General features: G+C 40.1%; 1 protein-coding gene across 5 annotated transcripts in view; it reads left to right on the top strand.

Annotated features, from left to right (window-relative positions):
* Positions 1-16829, top strand: part of MICAL3 (microtubule associated monooxygenase, calponin and LIM domain containing 3) — a 136387-nt gene that overhangs the window by 32454 nt on the left and 87104 nt on the right. For all 5 annotated transcript variants that reach the window (XM_041398629.1, XM_041398628.1, XM_041398627.1 and 2 more), the window contains exons 3-17: positions 2553-2760; positions 4100-4216; positions 4884-4985; positions 5525-5680; positions 6210-6310; positions 7307-7564; positions 8151-8266; positions 9543-9669; positions 10187-10280; positions 11412-11559; positions 12804-13000; positions 13901-14013; positions 14495-14557; positions 15266-15439; positions 16452-16544. In XM_041398629.1, the coding sequence (XP_041254563.1) occupies positions 2553-2760; positions 4100-4216; positions 4884-4985; positions 5525-5680; positions 6210-6310; positions 7307-7564; positions 8151-8266; positions 9543-9669; positions 10187-10280; positions 11412-11559; positions 12804-13000; positions 13901-14013; positions 14495-14557; positions 15266-15439; positions 16452-16544 (2067 nt within the window). The remainder of the gene's footprint in view (positions 1-2552; positions 2761-4099; positions 4217-4883; positions 4986-5524; positions 5681-6209; positions 6311-7306; positions 7565-8150; positions 8267-9542; positions 9670-10186; positions 10281-11411; positions 11560-12803; positions 13001-13900; positions 14014-14494; positions 14558-15265; positions 15440-16451; positions 16545-16829) is intronic.

Here is a 16829-nt window from a genome sequence, read left to right as displayed (position 1 = left end):
ACATGGCCAGCATCCAGGCTAACCAGAATTCAGATAATCAGAGTTCATGAAAGTGTCTTGGACAGGATGGGTTGTTCAAATGTAAATAGTTACAAATGGTGCTCTCTCTCCATTGGTTATACAGAGAATACAGCATTTCAGTTTGTATTTGATGTTCCATTACCATGGCGTTGTTACTGGAAACTTAATATAATCTGTCTGAAAGATCTTGAGCAAGAAGTGTTTCTGAGGGGTGAGACAGCTTCAATGCAGGGAATTGCAGCAATTGCTTGGAGTCACTGAGGGGAAAGGGAACAAGGAATAACAGTAGCTGCCTTTATTTGGCTGTACTTGGCATGTCATGGAGTTACTGCTGACTGAGAGTACCAGAAGGTGGGTTTTTATGAGATATCTGACACTGGAAGAAGCATTAGAGGTGGAAAAGAATATTTTCTGGTTTTAATTGTGCTTAGAATTTATGTTTCATAACAACATTATTTAATGTTTTTTGTGACAGAAGTTTAAAAAATGGCAACTTTGACCATAAATTACTTGTCTGATTATTCTACATTCAGAATATCTAGAATCTTAATCATAACCTAAGTGCTTTTAACCACATCCTACTATGAGAGCAGGGAGGAAGGATAGAGAGGAAAAAAACCTTTTAAGTTCCTGTGACAAAGTTGCAGGCAACTAGCTTAAAATTTAATGAAATCTGAGTTTGAATAGTCTGATTTCAGTACAATTCCTTTGCTGTTGTGTACTCCATCATAAATATTTTATATGTGGAAATTTGTCAAAGAATGAAAACCACCCAATTCAGTGTGTTCTTGTTGCTTATTGAAATCCAGGCTCTTTGAAGATTGTAGTTGTCAGCCACGCAAAATTACCTGAATAAGTATGACATGCTGAGCTAATTTTCTGAAAAGTTTTAAAAAAGAAAGACAAGGTGGTGTTTGGGAATTACACTTACCTACAAAGAAAGCAATATTAAAATTGGAAGAATATAGTAGATCTAACTGAGGATCCCTTATATCAAATTACAAGATAGACACCTGTTCAAGATGTAGTTTTATTTAGGTATTTATTAGCTCAGAGGTTGGGTGTGCCTTTTGTCCCAAATGCTTTCAGGTTCCTGAAGCCACTAAAGCAGCAGTGGTGTTATTATTCTCTTCCCTTTCCTCTAGACTTGGATCTCTGCCCTCAGATTTATGGGACTTCTTATCTTCTTCAGTAGTCCTACGTGGAATTTGCATGTCAATAGCTATGTCATCACTGCTGTAACTGGTTTTCCATCATTCAGGCTTTGCATTTGCAGTTTCATGGTGCTTGCAGAGTTTATGCCCGCGTGAGTAAGTGGTGAGAACGTGGCAGCCTGTAAAAATTGTCAGATGAGGATGACTAGTGAACACAAAATTTTGCTTTTTGTAATTGGTTGTTTATCAGAACATTGGCTCATAGTTAAGTTTTGGCATAATTAAGAATTTCTTAAAGAGTTTTCTTGCGCAGCCATAAGGATCTGGAAGAGAACCACGTGGCAGCAGCAGCAGCCACCTCTGTAACAAGGTCTCTGGTTTACTCTGTAGAAATCAAAGTACAATAACGATGAAGAAATGGACTGTGTACTGTATTTATGTGACTGCACATACCAACACTTTCTCTGTGGACCTCGGTTTCTGTGGGTAAGAAGTGTCTCCTGACTATCTTGGGTTTTTAACCTGAGAGTATTTTGCTGCATCATTCTGTTCTCAGAAGGCACTTCAACACTAGACACGCACGTATTTTACATTCTCAAGTTGTTTATTAGCATCTGATGGTGTTTGTGAGTAGAGTGGAAAAAGATAAGAGAAGGTGAAAGACCTTTCATATGACAAAGGTTAGGTTGGAGAAAAGATTTGTCTGGCCACACAAAGTTTTTGTTTACGTGATGTCTGCTTCCCTGAAGTCTCCTTTACTGCAGTAGTAGAAGCCCCAAAGCACCACCAAAGGCATAAATTATAGTGCTCTGACTTGGCTACTCTTTTATTCTGTTACTCTAAATGATGGTGTTTATAAAAACATTAGTGTCTTGTGTTTGTCTGCTGTAGCTGTCGCTGTGCTACTGAAGATCTTCTTAAGAAAGGCCAGCTCAGTGTTCGGAAGATGAGAGGAAAACTTGTCACTGTTTTTGTTTTTTGGGGGTTGATTTGATTTTCTGTTTTGTTTTTTGTTTTTAAGAAAAAAAAGTGGAATGTGGGAGGGAGAAGCCTTCAGAAGTAATGCTGTTCTCCAGGTACTTATGTCGCTTGAGAGTGTGAATTGGCAGCTCTTCCTCGAGCAAGGGTTGCAAGCACACAGTTTTACTTGCCTGCTTCCTGAGGCTTTTCACTGCTCTGCAATATACCTCATTTTCAGGTTGTGGTTCCTGCTTATCAATGGCAGAACTTAGCAGGTAGAAACAGACTGACCTGAAACAAATTTCAGCTTATGTTTCAGACCAAGAGCACTTCTTCCCAAGAGCCGTGGGACACTCCTGCAGAAAACCCCATTTCCTGCAAGGGCTGTGCAGTTACTCAGGGCTGGTTGTTTTGCAGTGTCTGATCATTGGGGCTGGACCCTGTGGCCTTCGCACAGCCATCGACCTGTCCTTCCTGGGGGCCAAGGTGGTGGTGATAGAGAAGAGGGATGCCTTCTCCCGCAACAACGTGCTGCACCTCTGGCCCTTCACCATCCACGACCTCAGGGGCCTCGGCGCCAAAAAGTTCTACGGCAAATTCTGTGCAGGATCCATAGACCATATCAGTAAGTGCAGGCAGGGCTGGACACAGCAGCACTGCTTCTTCCTGGGGAGAAGAGGGTGAAGGTGAAAATTCAGCCTACACAGTCCCTGCTCTCAAGTTTTTGTGGTACAGTTCAGCGTTACTTTTGCATTGTGCATTCTGGGCTAGTCATGAGATGAAAACATGCAGTGTTTCTCTGTCATCTCTTAGACATTCCTAAGGCATAGCTTTTTCCTACGCTGAAAAGTACACTTAAAGCTCACTTTTTTTTTTAATGGATAATTTTTCTGGTTTTTGCTGATACATTCCTGCAGCTGCCACATTGTTCTGTTTCTCTTGAGCAACTTGTAAAGAAAAATTAGTGCATGCTTTTGAAAATTCTTGTGAATTTCAGTCTGGAGAAAGGAGGAACAGCTTTGGCTTTGTTAATTTTCAGAAGAATGATGAAGACACATTTTGATTTAACAGATGTTTGTGTTAAAATTGAGAATAATCTTGATGATTTTTATGTTCTGTTAAATCAATCTTCTTTGAGAGCTGAATGCTTTGGTGGAGCAGGAGTTATTTTTCTTTTCTTTTTTTCTTCCCCAAAATTGACTGTACATGGCACAGCCAGGTGTTGTCCACCAGTCTGTGTTCTCTCTGTTGTTTTTTTTTTAATTTGGCAACAAATGGGTAAAACTGGAAGATTTCTTTGTAACTTCAACCTTGCAGATTGCTTTTTCCTTCTAATGTCTTTTCATTTTTATTCTTCCAGTATTTTATGCATTTTGTCTTTTTTTGGTGCGTCAGCACAGCTAAAATTTAGCATTTAAGTGAAGGATTTCTTCATTTCAGTGTCTGAAATATGACAGTAAGGTGTTTTCCTTCAAATTGATTGAGTTTGCACACTGTAATTTTCATTCTCATTGCCAAAGTTACCTGAAGAGGAGAGAGGTGGTGAGGAGCTTTGTATGCACTCACTAACCCAGAGGTGCTGGGGTGGAGGTGCAGGTCAGGAGCCAGGCTGATCCAGGGGCTCTTTGCCATCTGTGACAAGTGCAGTGCTGTCTCCCCTCCCTCTCCTGCAGCTCATGTCCTGCTTGTTACCCTTGTTGCTGATTAGGGGACTGAAACACTAAAAAATTACTTTTCATGCTTTGAAAAGGGCTGGGTTTTCAGCTGTGTAGAATTTTCTTAGCATGCTGTGATATCACACACCAGTGGTGCCTGGATGAAGTGCTGGGAGCACCACGGGGAAGAAGAAAGTAGCAGCTGGCCTTTAAGTCAGGTTATCAGTAAGATCACCCAGACACACGTGGGCACTTGTGCTCTTTTCTTTTCCTTCTCTTTCTTTATAACCTGTTTTTTTTTTCTTGCAGGTATCCGTCAGCTCCAGCTGATCCTTTTGAAGGTTGCCTTGATCTTGGGAATAGAGATCCATGTCAATGTGGAGTTCCGGGGGCTCGTGTACCCTCCAGAGGACCAGGAGAATGAAAGCAAGTAGCACTGAAATGGGCAGTAGAGAAGGGGGAGGTTGTGGTAGGGTACACAGGCTCCTACTCCTTAACTCTGCTTATGATAAGTCCTTTCCTTGTGCTCCATTAATAAGAATAGTTTTTAATCCATTTTTGCTTGGAATTTTAGTAGGATTTGTTTTTTCTAGTGGCAAATCCAAATTAGTTATTGTATGAAACAAAGTCACCAGAAGGACTACACAGGAATAGAGGAAGACATGGTAAATTGTAATTGCTTCTAAAATACTTAAGCCTGTTACATAACATTTTGATAACATTTTGAAACAACTCCTTTCTTTGCATTCACCCTATTGGTGAACAATCCTTGTTATGCTTTTAGTATCACTGTGAAACCTATTCTCTGATCACCACAGGAGATGTAGCTTACCTGTTTTTGCCTTTTATTAATTGTATAGGCAGGAGGGAAGTTTGTAGGGACCCTTAAAGGAATTAGGGGAGTTTTAGCAGAGCTGTGTCTGCCTCTGATTCACATGAAATTGCTGCACATTTCAGGAATAGCCCTGTCATCAGTGTAGCTGTCCTGCAGGGTTTCTTGACTGATCATGTGTTGAAGGATTTATTGATAGTTTTATCTTTTTTCTATTATTATTGCCATTTATATTGTCACTAACTTGGAGTTTATCTACAGGAATAGGTTGGCGTGCATTGGTCCATCCCAAAACCCATCCAGTGTCTGAGTATGAGTTTGAAGTAATCATTGGAGGGGATGGCAGGAGAAACACCTTAGAAGGTAATGGTTCATGATTCACCTCCAAACAGAACTTATTCTTAAATTTGTTGGAACAAAAGTGGCCTTTGACATGCCAATCACCATCTGGAAAGACACTTGACAAGTGATAGGGAGATTAAAAGTCCATGTAACAATCCATTTATAGCAAAGATGTGGGTGGCTTTGTTTTCTTCCTCTAAACTAATAAAGACATAAGAGTTTTTGGTCTGGATAACTTTTCCTACATTTTTTCTTTAGTCAAGTAGTGTTGTCACTTCTGAACTGAGGTGTTGAGTATTATTCTGTGTAGCACAGAATCCCTTTTTATTTTTTTTTTAATGGAAATTGCAGCTTTAGGAACAGAGATGAGAGACAGGCTGCTGGGAAGCTTTTCCCCTTAACACTTTTCTGATGAAGCAATTCTTTCCTCTCTGAAGAAGTTTGTAGCTCATCAATTCCCTTCTCTCCCTTTACTTTGTGAGTGCACCTGTCTGTGGCACACTGAGCCTTCCCTGAAGGTGCGTTTGCTTTTCAGCATTGCCACTTTATCCTTCCTGCAGGGTTTCGCCGAAAGGAATTCCGTGGAAAACTTGCAATTGCTATCACAGCAAACTTCATCAATCGCAACACCACAGCTGAAGCCAAAGTAGAAGAGATCAGCGGCGTGGCCTTCATCTTCAACCAGAAGTTCTTCCAGGATCTCCGGGATGCCACAGGTTTGCCAGCACTTGACAGATTTCCAGTGAAATATAAACTATTTGTTTTTATAATTACAACTTTGCAGCTCAGAGTTGTGTGTTTAATCAAGAAACCAGCATCTTGTGCGAGGCAGTCAGTGCTGCCTCTGAAATATGACTTCCCTATTTTTGTAGCTGTTCTGCTGTACAAAGCAGATGTGTGTTATTTTGATTCAGAAGTGGAGAATTTATGGTTTTCAGGAAATCACAGCCCTGAATGGGAAGAGGTCATGAATCCAGAGTTCTGCTTTTGGCACTCCACATCTGAATGCAAACCTTAGAGTGATGATCAATGGATTTTTAAAAAGAGGTAGCTTTATGGAGGTGAAATGTGCTATAGTTTTGTTGACAGGTCAGATTTTAAAGTCACCCAGAGCATGGTAGAAAGTTGCTTGGCATTCTCTCTTTATAACCATGCAGTTTCAATTTACTTTCTTCTGGCAGAACTTCTGTTGCACATAACTCCTAACTTGTTCCTTCATTACTATGTCTTTTGTTCTGTCACAAGGCATTGACTTGGAGAACATTGTCTACTACAAGGATGATACACACTACTTTGTCATGACTGCCAAAAAGCAGAGCTTGCTGGATAAAGGAGTGATACGGCATGTGGGTATTACCTTCTCCTGTATTCTCTGTAAGCTAAAATTGTCGTGACAATTTACTTTTGGTAACGTGAAAGTAGGAAAATGTGCTTTTCCTCCATCACATAATGTTTTTCTACAGTTGTTATTTTAGAACATGAATGTAATTTTGTTCTAAAAGGCAGTTAATGCCCTTCTGAAGTATTTTAAACCATCAGATGAGTGTTACAAAACCTGTCCTTTTCAAATTTGTCTTCTTTTGTAGATTTGGGAGTTTTGCTCATGCTAAGATAAAATATGCTGAAGGAACATTTAATAGTTTAGATGAGCTTCCCTTATTTTATGGGAATGAAAAATGCTCAAAAGTTTCTTAGCCCTTTCACAGTCAGCAATGCAAGCAGGATGAGTACTGTTTGCAATAAAAGATCTATAGATTTTTGTCACAGTCATATGTTCTGAAAAATCCCTTCACCCAGGATTTTCTCCTGGAAAGCTGAGAAGCCTCAGAGAAAAAGGAAAACAAATTCTTATCTCATTTGCTTCTCCTGTGTTGTGCTCACATGTGGAATGTGTTTGGAGATTGTTTATCCACAGGTGATTGTTTCATTGGTTTCATGTGAATTGTTTGGCTTATTGGCCAATTAGGGTCAAGCTGTGTTGAGGCTCTGGAAAGAGTAATGACTTTTCATTATTATCTTTTTAGCCTTCTGTCTGTATCCTTTCTGTATTCTTTAGTATAGTTTAGTATAGCATTCTTTAATATAATGTAGTATCTTAAAATAATACATTAGACTTTGGAGAACATGGAGTCAGCTCCATCATTCCTTCCTGCCACAGGGCACCTTGCAAATACAACAGATTTTCTCCTGGAAGCATTAACACAGATAGGAATGAAAGAAATTAGAAGGCAAATTTGTATGAGTAGATTTGTCAGAATTTTAATGCCAGCTACAATATATACCAATCTTAAAACAAACTTGTGGGTTTGACCACGACGCTTTAACTTTGCTGGTTTTGGCAGGACCATGCCGACACAGAGGTCTTGCTCTCCCGGGAGAACGTGGACCAGGAGGCTTTGCTGAACTATGCCAGGGAAGCAGCAGATTTCTCCACTAACCAGCAGCTGCCCTCTCTGGACTTTGCCATCAACCACTACGGGCAACCCGACGTGGCCATGTTTGACTTCACGTGCATGTACGCCTCCGAGAACGCGGCCCTGGTGCGCGAGCAGAACGGCCACCAGCTCCTCGTGGCGCTGGTCGGGGACAGCCTCCTGGAGGTTCGTGTTCAGCTCTGAATGAGCACAAACCTTTGCACCCAGCACTGAGATACTGACAGAGAGGCACTCTAAGGAGAGCTGCTGTTTGTTATAGAATAAAGTGGGAGGTTGGAAGGAAGGGTGGGAGTGTTGGGAAAACAGAATTTTTAGCGTGGTAATGATCGCGCTTAAGAAAATGTGTGCAGAGCTTTTTCTGAAGTTCTGTCTGTTCCATCTGCTTCTTGTTGACTCTCTACAGAACCTACTGTAGGCCTGCTAGTAGTTAGCATTTTGTAGTTGGTTAAAAAAGTACTGTCTTGAAGAGAAGCTGTTAAGGCACCCCAGGCTATGAATTACAGTTGGAAATAGAGGGACACTGGCTTTGGGAGAGCTCGTGAGCTGTTCACTGTACATCTGGTTTCCTCTAGCCCAGTGGGAGTGGAGCTTGAAGCTAATTACTGAGTTATAATTTCCCAGCAGATTACTGCCTGAATATGTACTTGATGCTTCTCCAAGATTTTCCCTAAGTGATACTTTTTTTTTTCCTTTTTTTTTTTTCCCCTTTTTTTTTTTTCCTTTTTTTTTTTTTTTTAACCTGTAATATCAGCCGTTTTGGCCAATGGGAACTGGAATAGCCAGGGGATTTTTGGCTGCAATGGACTCTGCTTGGATGGTACGAAGTTGGTCGCTCGGAGCCAGTCCTTTGGAAGTCCTTGCAGAGAGGTAATGGAGAAAGTGAATACATTTACAGTTCTAATCCAATTCTCCAACAGCACATAATTCATTACAGTTTCTTTTAGTACAAATATGTAGACAGAATGGGAGATACAGGCTCTCATTGCTTTTAGAGAATGCATGAGGGCATAATTCAATTAAAGAAAAAAATTTCCAAGGAGTTGATAAACTGAAGTATACGGAAGAGTAAGAAATGTTACTATTCCTGGTCCTAGTTTTAAAAGATTAGATGAGGAATCTTTTTTTAGGTGCTTATTGACATTGCATGGACAAAGTGAGCCTGTCACCAGCCCTTCAGTGGCAAACCAGATGAAGATGTAGGTGCCTTTTAAGTACCAGATACAAAAGTTCTTGCTGTCTCCTATTATCTTGTGAATACTTTTTATTATTTCCTTGTAAGGAAGCCGTGACTTGCTATCTTTCATGTTGTCCTTGGTCACTTTGTTTCATGTAAGCCAAACAGCATCTTGTGTCTTTTGAAGTACTGCATTCTTGATGTGTTAATCAGTTTTGCCTGAGTGTGGTTTTGGTGACTCAAGGGGCTCTCTTGGAGATCAGAACTTGGATAATTAGAAGATGGAGTGAATAAAAGCAACAGTTTTTAGGTCCTATTTTAAACTTCAGCAACTGCAGGTTCTGACCATCAGGAACCATAGTATAATTTCTAAAACTGCACAATGGCACAATGCATGCTTAAAATTGTACTTGCTTGAATTTAAAACAACAGTGAGGAAAATAACGTTGCTGTTGAAGCCAGTCTTCATCACCTTTCCATTAGCCACTTCAGACAGCAGTAACATCTCCCCTGGGCTTTCTCTTCCACATGCTGAACAGACTCAGTTCTCTTGGCCTCTCCTCACAGGACAAATGCTCCAGTCCCCTTGGTGGCCCCTCTCCTGAGCCCTTCCTGTGTCTCAGTGTCTTTATTGTACCGAGCAGCCCCTTCAGTTTCGCTTAGTGTATTGTTCTCTTCCCTCCTTTGGAATTCTGAAGTCGTATTAAAGTGCAGATTTTAATATGGTTATGCTGATTGTTAGCTATGCAGTGTCTGAAGTGGTTAGATTTCTGATTTGAATGTTTATCTCTCCAGAGTTTACTTAGCCATAGTAGTAGTGATGCATCTCTTTAAAAAAAAACCAAACCAGAACAAAACCTCAAACCAACGAAAACAAACCAAAAACTCCAAACCACCACAAAGCCTAAACAAAACAAATGATGAACCAAAACAAAACCCCAAACTTTTTTTTTGTGTTATTTTCCCAAGGGAAAGCATTTATAGGCTGCTGCCTCAGACCACCCCAGAGAACGTGAGTAAAAACTTCAGCCACTACAGCATTGATCCTGCCACCCGATATCCCAATATCAACGTCAACTTCTTGAGGCCACAGCAGGTAAGTCACAAATGGTGCTCCTGAGTGCCTGCAGTCTGCAGTGCCTTCCCTCAGGTGAAGCTGTGCCAGTGTTTTGGGAACAGAGAGTGATGTGTGTGTAGCATGGAAGCAGTTAAAGGCAGTTGAATCAGTCAAGAGTAGACTTTTGTACTTGAACAAATTCCTTTTTAGGATGTTTGATTTTAATATTTTTAACTGTGGTATAATGATACAGGAAACCTATAAATTTGTGTCTTCTACGTGTGCACGTGCATTTTCTTTGTAATAATCTAGTCTAGCAGTCTGTCATTGCAATTTGGTGTCCACTGAGCAGCAGCAGTCAGCTGGACTGTTCAGCACCAATGAGCTGATCTTTGCTGTTGTGAGGTTCTTGGGGTAGGATTTTTGCTAGCTACATGTACTTACCTTCCTTTTTGTACCTTGGGATGTTTCCTTATTCTCTTGTGGTTGTTTTTGTGTGTATCTGGGGTGCATGGCATGTGTTGATCATCTTAAATGTTTTTGTGTGTGATTTTAGGTACGCCACTTGTATAATACAGGAGACTTGAAAGACATTCACCTGGAGATAGAGAACTTTGTGAACTCCAGGACACCAAAGCTGACTCGAAATGGTAGGCTGCTGTCCTGTTCCTTTTGGTATTCTGGAGCTGGATCAGTGCAGGAACTAGAGAGCAGCAGGGCTGTAGGATATTTTTTAACCATTCTCTTAATTTAGAAAATGTACCCAGTAATTGTTTTGTCAACAGTCTGAGCTTACAATTTTTCCAGTTTCTATTAGCATGGGAATTTATTTTTCTTTGCCTAATTTCTCTTGCTTTATAATGCTGTTAATTTTCTGAGCATATTTGTTTGTATAGGCAGTTCTTTTCACCTCCTTTATCTCTAACAATATCCTTGCCTAAAGTGCAGAAGGCTGGACTGAGTTCACTCTAACAGAAGACTCAGAACTCATACAAATGTATCAGAAGCTATTGCTTGTGCAGTCTTGCATGTTCCTGCTTTCCTTTTCTTTGTCTCATCTCTTAACCAAATGAAACCTCACTTTGCTTGCATTATTCTGAGAGCTAGATGCCTTGTGATAAGCATTTCAGTAGCTGTCTCCTTGTCTCTACCCTGAGGGGTTTGTCAGACTTTTCCCTTTGCATGCCTTGTCTTGGATGCCCAGATAGTGTTTTGGGATTCCCGGAGTGGCTCTTTGCTGCTAAGCCTCCCTTTCACTGCTGAATAGCTGTGTAGTCTCTGCTCTTTGCCCTGCAGCCATGTCCCTTTAGGCTACCATCTCATCAGATCTTCTGGTAAGACAAGGTCAGCATAGGTCAGTGCTTTTAAAGGAAAGTTTTCAAGGGATAAGAAGAAGTTACAGAAGTACATTTCTCTGTTCTTCCACTAGAAATAGTATATCTGTGCTGCATTACTACTGTATGTCCTTTTGATCATATTTAACAAGCCTTTGCAACTGTTTTATATTTCCTGGGGCTCTTTTACAATAGCTAGGGTGAAAAGTCTGGCAAGTTACAACTTAGATAATTACTTTTCAGCAAATTAAAAATACTTTCTTGGATTCAAAATAGATATTGATAGTATTTTAAAAAAAAAAAAAGAATCCTGTCCTCCATTACCCACTGTAGAAGGAGCTTGTTTTTCATATTAAGGTTTTGCTTGTTGATTCATGGGGGTTGTGTTGTACTTAGAATATGAGCTGTTGTTCATTTCTATTTTTTAAATGTGCTATTTTTTTACAGAGTCTGTAGCTCGCTCCAGTAAATTGCTCAGTTGGTGCCAGAGGCAGACTGATGGATATGCTGGTGTTAATGTGACAGATCTGACAATGTCATGGAAAAGTGGCTTAGCTTTGTGTGCCATTATCCACAGATACCGTCCAGACTTAATGTGAGTAACTGGCTGCTTCCATAACTGGGAAGAGCAGGAAATTAGTGGTGTTTGGAACTAATAATATGGAGTTGGAGGCAGTGCACTTGTGACTTTTGAAGAAATAGATTGAAATGAATTCAATTAAACTTGATAGAAACCAACATCCAGTGATTCACTAGCAGAGTGGAAGGTCATGATAGCTTGATGAATTTGAAAATAAATGTGTTGTCATTTTCCCTTCTGGATGATTTGGCAGAATTAAGCTTCAAATTGGTACTGACTGGAAAGCATTATTGACTGACAGATTTTATGTGTGACATGAGTAAGGAACAGTTCACAGCTTCAGTTAAATCTCTTGTGAACAAGTCTCTGCACGGTCCTTTATGAATTTCCTGTTTTAACAAAGCAGCTCTTTCTAAAGACTTTGAGGCTGCTCTTTCTAGAAGTAGTGACCCACAGCCTAAATTAAGAGGCTGTTGCTGTTTGCACACTGACTTGGTTGGGTGAATGGCAGAGGTGTCCTCTTCATTGAAACATTGGGTAAAACAGTGCCCAGATTCTAGAACGGAAAAACACTGGCTGGAAAAAGTGATTGCAAAGACTCTGGTACTTCAATCTGAAATGTCTCCAACTTCCCAAAGGGACATTAGAAGAAGTAAATTCTTGAGCTGTACTTGAAGACATAATCCACTGTAAAACATACTGAAAAATTGTGGAGTTATTCCAGTCCATATGCACTGAATTACTTCTGTATTGGTGTACTTGAGTGAACCCGAGCTACACTGTTTAATAGCCTTATAGCTTGTGGAGAGTTCAAACAGCTTTTATAATGGTTCATGTAATTCTCTACAAGCTGTAGTTTTTTATGTAGTTACACAAGTTTTGGGGAAAGCCAGGAGGACAAAAATATGGATCAGTCAAGAGAAAAGGTGAGAAAAAGTCAAGATTTAATTTAGTTCCAAGCACACGGAAGATTTTATGCAGGGGACAATGTACAGTCTGTCAGCAAAGAAGGAAGTGGAGATGTTTTTCAGAGGAAAATACTTTTTAAGAAGAAAAGTCCAGGTGTTTGGGGAGAGCAGACAAATTTTAAAAGCATATATTTGAGCTAAAATTCACTGTAGTTAAGTAACGTCAACTTTGCCATGTTGGTGGCAAATAAAGTTAAGATTTCAAGTGAAAAAAAAAGACGGATGTCTGAGTTCTTTCAGAAGACTGGTTTCTACTTGACTCAGTGCAAGGCCTCTTTTTGCCCCTTGCAGAGACTTTGATTCCTTGGATGAGCACGATGTGGAGAAGAACAACCAACTGGCCTTTGACATCGCTGAGAAAGAGTTTGGGATCTCTCCCATCATGACTGGAAAGGAAATGGCATCTGTTGGAGAGCCAGATAAGCTGTCCATGGTGATGTACCTCACACAGTTCTATGAGATGTTCAAAGACACCATCCCCTCTAGTGGTAAGCAGTTTGGGGCACTTTTGTGGGATTTAAAGACTGTTCCAGGGTGAATGTGTGTGCTTCAGTTGCCTTCATGCTGCTTCTGCATGAGCACATTGAGTAGTTACTCGCTGTAGCTTTCCATTACAAAATGTTGACTTGTTAGTGGTGCTGATAAAGACCATGTTAGCAACACCAGGAGCAAAATAAAGAGTTAATAATGTCCTCAAAAGTTCTCAACTCACTTTAGCACTACTAGATAAGTTTTGTACTTTCTTACTATTGTTTCTCTTAGCTATTACTGTGCCTTACTGTGCCTATACTGTGCCTTGCTAGTAGTTTTTGAATAGGTAGTTTCCAAACACCAGCTGAGTTTTATACCTATTTATCACCTGTGAACTAACTCCAGGCCACTGAGGAGCAAAACATCTTTGATCAGAACTGAAAGATGTAATTACCTAACGCAAATCAATATGAACAGCCTTTAAATATTGATAATGTTGTTACAGCTCTTTATTGCTGATGTTCTTAATTCACATATGTCTCTTTGGTGAGGGGAAAAAATTGGGTTTAATAGCCAGTTAAAAATATAGTATGTATCATGTATTATTTCTAAAACTCTGTACTCTTTTTAAGAATACTGATGCTCATGTAAAATGAGCATGTAAAATGTAAAAGTAAATAGAGTAAACACAGCATCTGTTATGGGTGATTATAAACTCTGAAAGAACTGCTTTGGGCAAAATGAAAAAGCAGCATAGCTGAGAAAGGTATTAATTCTAGACATTAAATATTTTGTACAGAGAATTTAAGAAAGATTGCTACATTAAAAACAATCAGTAAGTCCTTCAGTTGTGTATTTAATAACAGCACCACATCAACTTCATGGCATTCCCTTGTTCTGCCTGTTGTCACTAACAGATGCCCTGGAGCTGAATGCAGAAGAAAAGGCTGCCCTGATTGCCAGTACCAAGTCTCCCATCTCCTTCCTCAGCAAACTGGGACAAAGCATCTCTCGGAAGCGCACTCCCAAGGTGAACAGGCAGAGCCCTGGGAGCACTCGGGTCTGGCAGGCTGCTGTCCAAGCATGGTGCTAAAAATTCAGGTGTTTGTTAGTCTGCAAGAGATTGTGTTCACCAGCTCTTGGTATGGGACAATACCTGACATTTATGACTGCAAAATTACATCTGTAGTATGTACTCTCAGAGGTGTATTTCAGTCTTAAAAGCTTAGCCTTGTGGTAGTATTTGGGCATATATTTTCTCTTGGAACATAGCTAATTGCTCAGTTTTTGATGATTTGAAAGTGTTGAAGAATTGTCCAGTTGAAGGTTGCAATCCCCTAAGGAGTATCTAGGAAAAAAAACCTCTTTTCTTAAACAAATGGAGAATGAGCAAAAGGGAATTAAATAAGCTTTGCAACTAAACTGATTAAGAGCACTGATGACACTTATCGCAGTTCAGAGAGGTATGAGAGTTATTTTTGTTTTCTTTCCCCTACTCCTCTTGTTTTCAGGACAAAAAAGAAAAGGAACTGGATGGTGCAGGAAAGAGGAGAAAAACCAGCCAGTCTGAGGATGTAAGTATTACAGTGAGAGATGTCAGGGAGCAAAATAAATGGTAGGTACCTTTTTCCCCACTTCAGTTCTTTCATTTTTTTAATATCCAGGCAGGGATTATATAGGATTTTTAAGATAAAATTTAATTCTTCTTCAGAGGTTACACTTTCATGGTACCTTTAATGCAAATATTTTATGAACGATTATGAAAGAATACCACATAACAAATGAAATGTTGCAGTTCCCTGATGTTCTGTATTTATTGCAAATTGCTATGGTTTGGTGAGGACATCAACACTCAAAGCTTCTCAGTGAAGTCGTGTGGCATTGTCAGAAGCTTGATGCATATTTAAACTTTTAAAAAAAGCACAAACATTTCCAGTATGGCCATCAGGCAGTCTTTCAGTGTTAGTAGCCACATGGGTACAGGTGAATTAAAATTCAGTGCTTTGGGTTTGTTGTTTGAAGATGAGCCTTTGGTTTATGTCAAGGGCTTCACGGGGGTGTTTCAGCTGAGGCCTTTTTGGTAGGTATCAAATAAGATGGAGAAGATCAGTAAAGTTTAACAGAACATTTGATGACTTGCCAAAGGAAATTAAAATCTGAGCTTTCAAGTGAGGCTAAGAGATTTGTTATCTATAGTGTAAGAGACTTTTCACAGCAAAGGGGTAGAAAGGAAAAGGTGATATGGTTGTATCTTGTTAAATTTTGCTGTCACTGATTGTTAGGAGGACCTCCCACGAAGCTACAGAGAAGAAAGGCCCACACTGGTGAGTGCCCTGACAGAGAGGAGAATTGATGCTGCCATTGGGAATCAGAACAAAGTCAAGTCCATGGCAACCCAGCTGCTGGCCAAGTTTGAAGAGAATGCACCAGTGCCATCCTCAAACTTACGAAGACAGGTAGGAGATGGATAATAAACCCCTTTGTTTTGGAATTGTAGATGAAAACCATGGAGGATAGCTTGCATTCCTCAAGACTGTATGTTAGTGTTGCTTTTCTACTTCAAAGTCTCTCCTAGAGAAGAGTGAAGTTTGCCCAAAGCTTAAAATTTACAAGTACAGGGTGGAGAAGACCAGCAATTGAGTTTCTTTTATAACTACTATTGCTCTTTAAAAACTTTCCAGGAATGTTCTGCTTATGCTCTTCAAGAACAACCATTTGATTTCTGATTTGAACATTTTCATATCAGGTTACATCTGTTTGTTCTTGTGAACTGTGATTAAGCTTTGTACGTGTGTGTGTGTATGTGCAGCAGATAAATGCCTGGGAGTTTCTTGGCAATCAGAGTGTTTGTGTCATTCCAAGTGAGGCTCATTTGTTCTCCAGGATGGTATCTGAAGTGCTGCAACTGCAGGCTAGTTGTCTTTGAAGTTAGATTGAGTCACTTCAAGCTGCTGCTGGCAGTGCAGTGTCAGCAGGATGAGGCTCAGTGTGGTTTAAGTGCCAGAGTCCTTGCTCTGCTGCATGAGTCCATCCCCACAGCTTGTGCCAAGCTCTGTGCCATGGCCACATCGTGAGTGGGACCTGAGCTGGCTGCTTGAAAGCCAGGTCAAGTTTGTCTCTGCCACACTACATACCAGCATTTGTAGTGTAACATAATCAGAATGGCCATGTCTGTCCACACAATAAAATGTTTCTTCAGCTGCCACACATTGGCTGGCATACTCAGCCAATGATTTGAAGAAACAATGAAATGAAAGGAAAGGTCCAAAAATATGTGAAATTTCCCATTTTTGGATGTTTTTTTCCTTTTTATATTTTACTTGCTAAATGAATTCCCCCTACCCTATTTTTTTTTTCTTAAATGTTTGTCTGTCTTATTCTGTATTCCATTCCTATGGCTTTCTTTGAGTTTCCTTCACTATTTTATCTTTCCTCCTTGGTCCCACCTTCCCTACAACCTGCATGCAGCAACCTGTCCTGCCTTACCAAGAGCGTGGCCACAGCCAGCCATCCAGCAGACGAGAGCAGGGCCGGCTTGCTCCCATACCCCAGTGGAAACAGGTAAAGAAACTCATTTCACTACAGTGCATTTCCTCACCCAACACCACCTATCACTGCTGTGTTTTTAAGCCAGTCCTTTTCCAGCACCTTGTCTGAGTCTGTTATTTTAAATAACTTGCAGTGAATAAAGTCAACATTTCCCTTTGGTGATAATGTATGGTTTAATGTTTCAAAAATATTTCATCCATTTTTCCCTGCCCTCTTATGCTAGTTTCAACTTACCAAGACTTCATGGATGTTGCAGCAGAAATTTTTGCTATAGAATTTCTAGATTCTTCTGTTAGA

This window comes from Onychostruthus taczanowskii, unplaced genomic scaffold, assembly GCF_017590055.1.
Source record: "Onychostruthus taczanowskii isolate IOZ18803 unplaced genomic scaffold, ASM1759005v1 scaffold15, whole genome shotgun sequence".
Taxonomy (NCBI): Eukaryota; Metazoa; Chordata; class Aves; order Passeriformes; family Passeridae; genus Onychostruthus; species Onychostruthus taczanowskii.
This window is presented reverse-complemented; position numbering and strand designations above follow the sequence as displayed.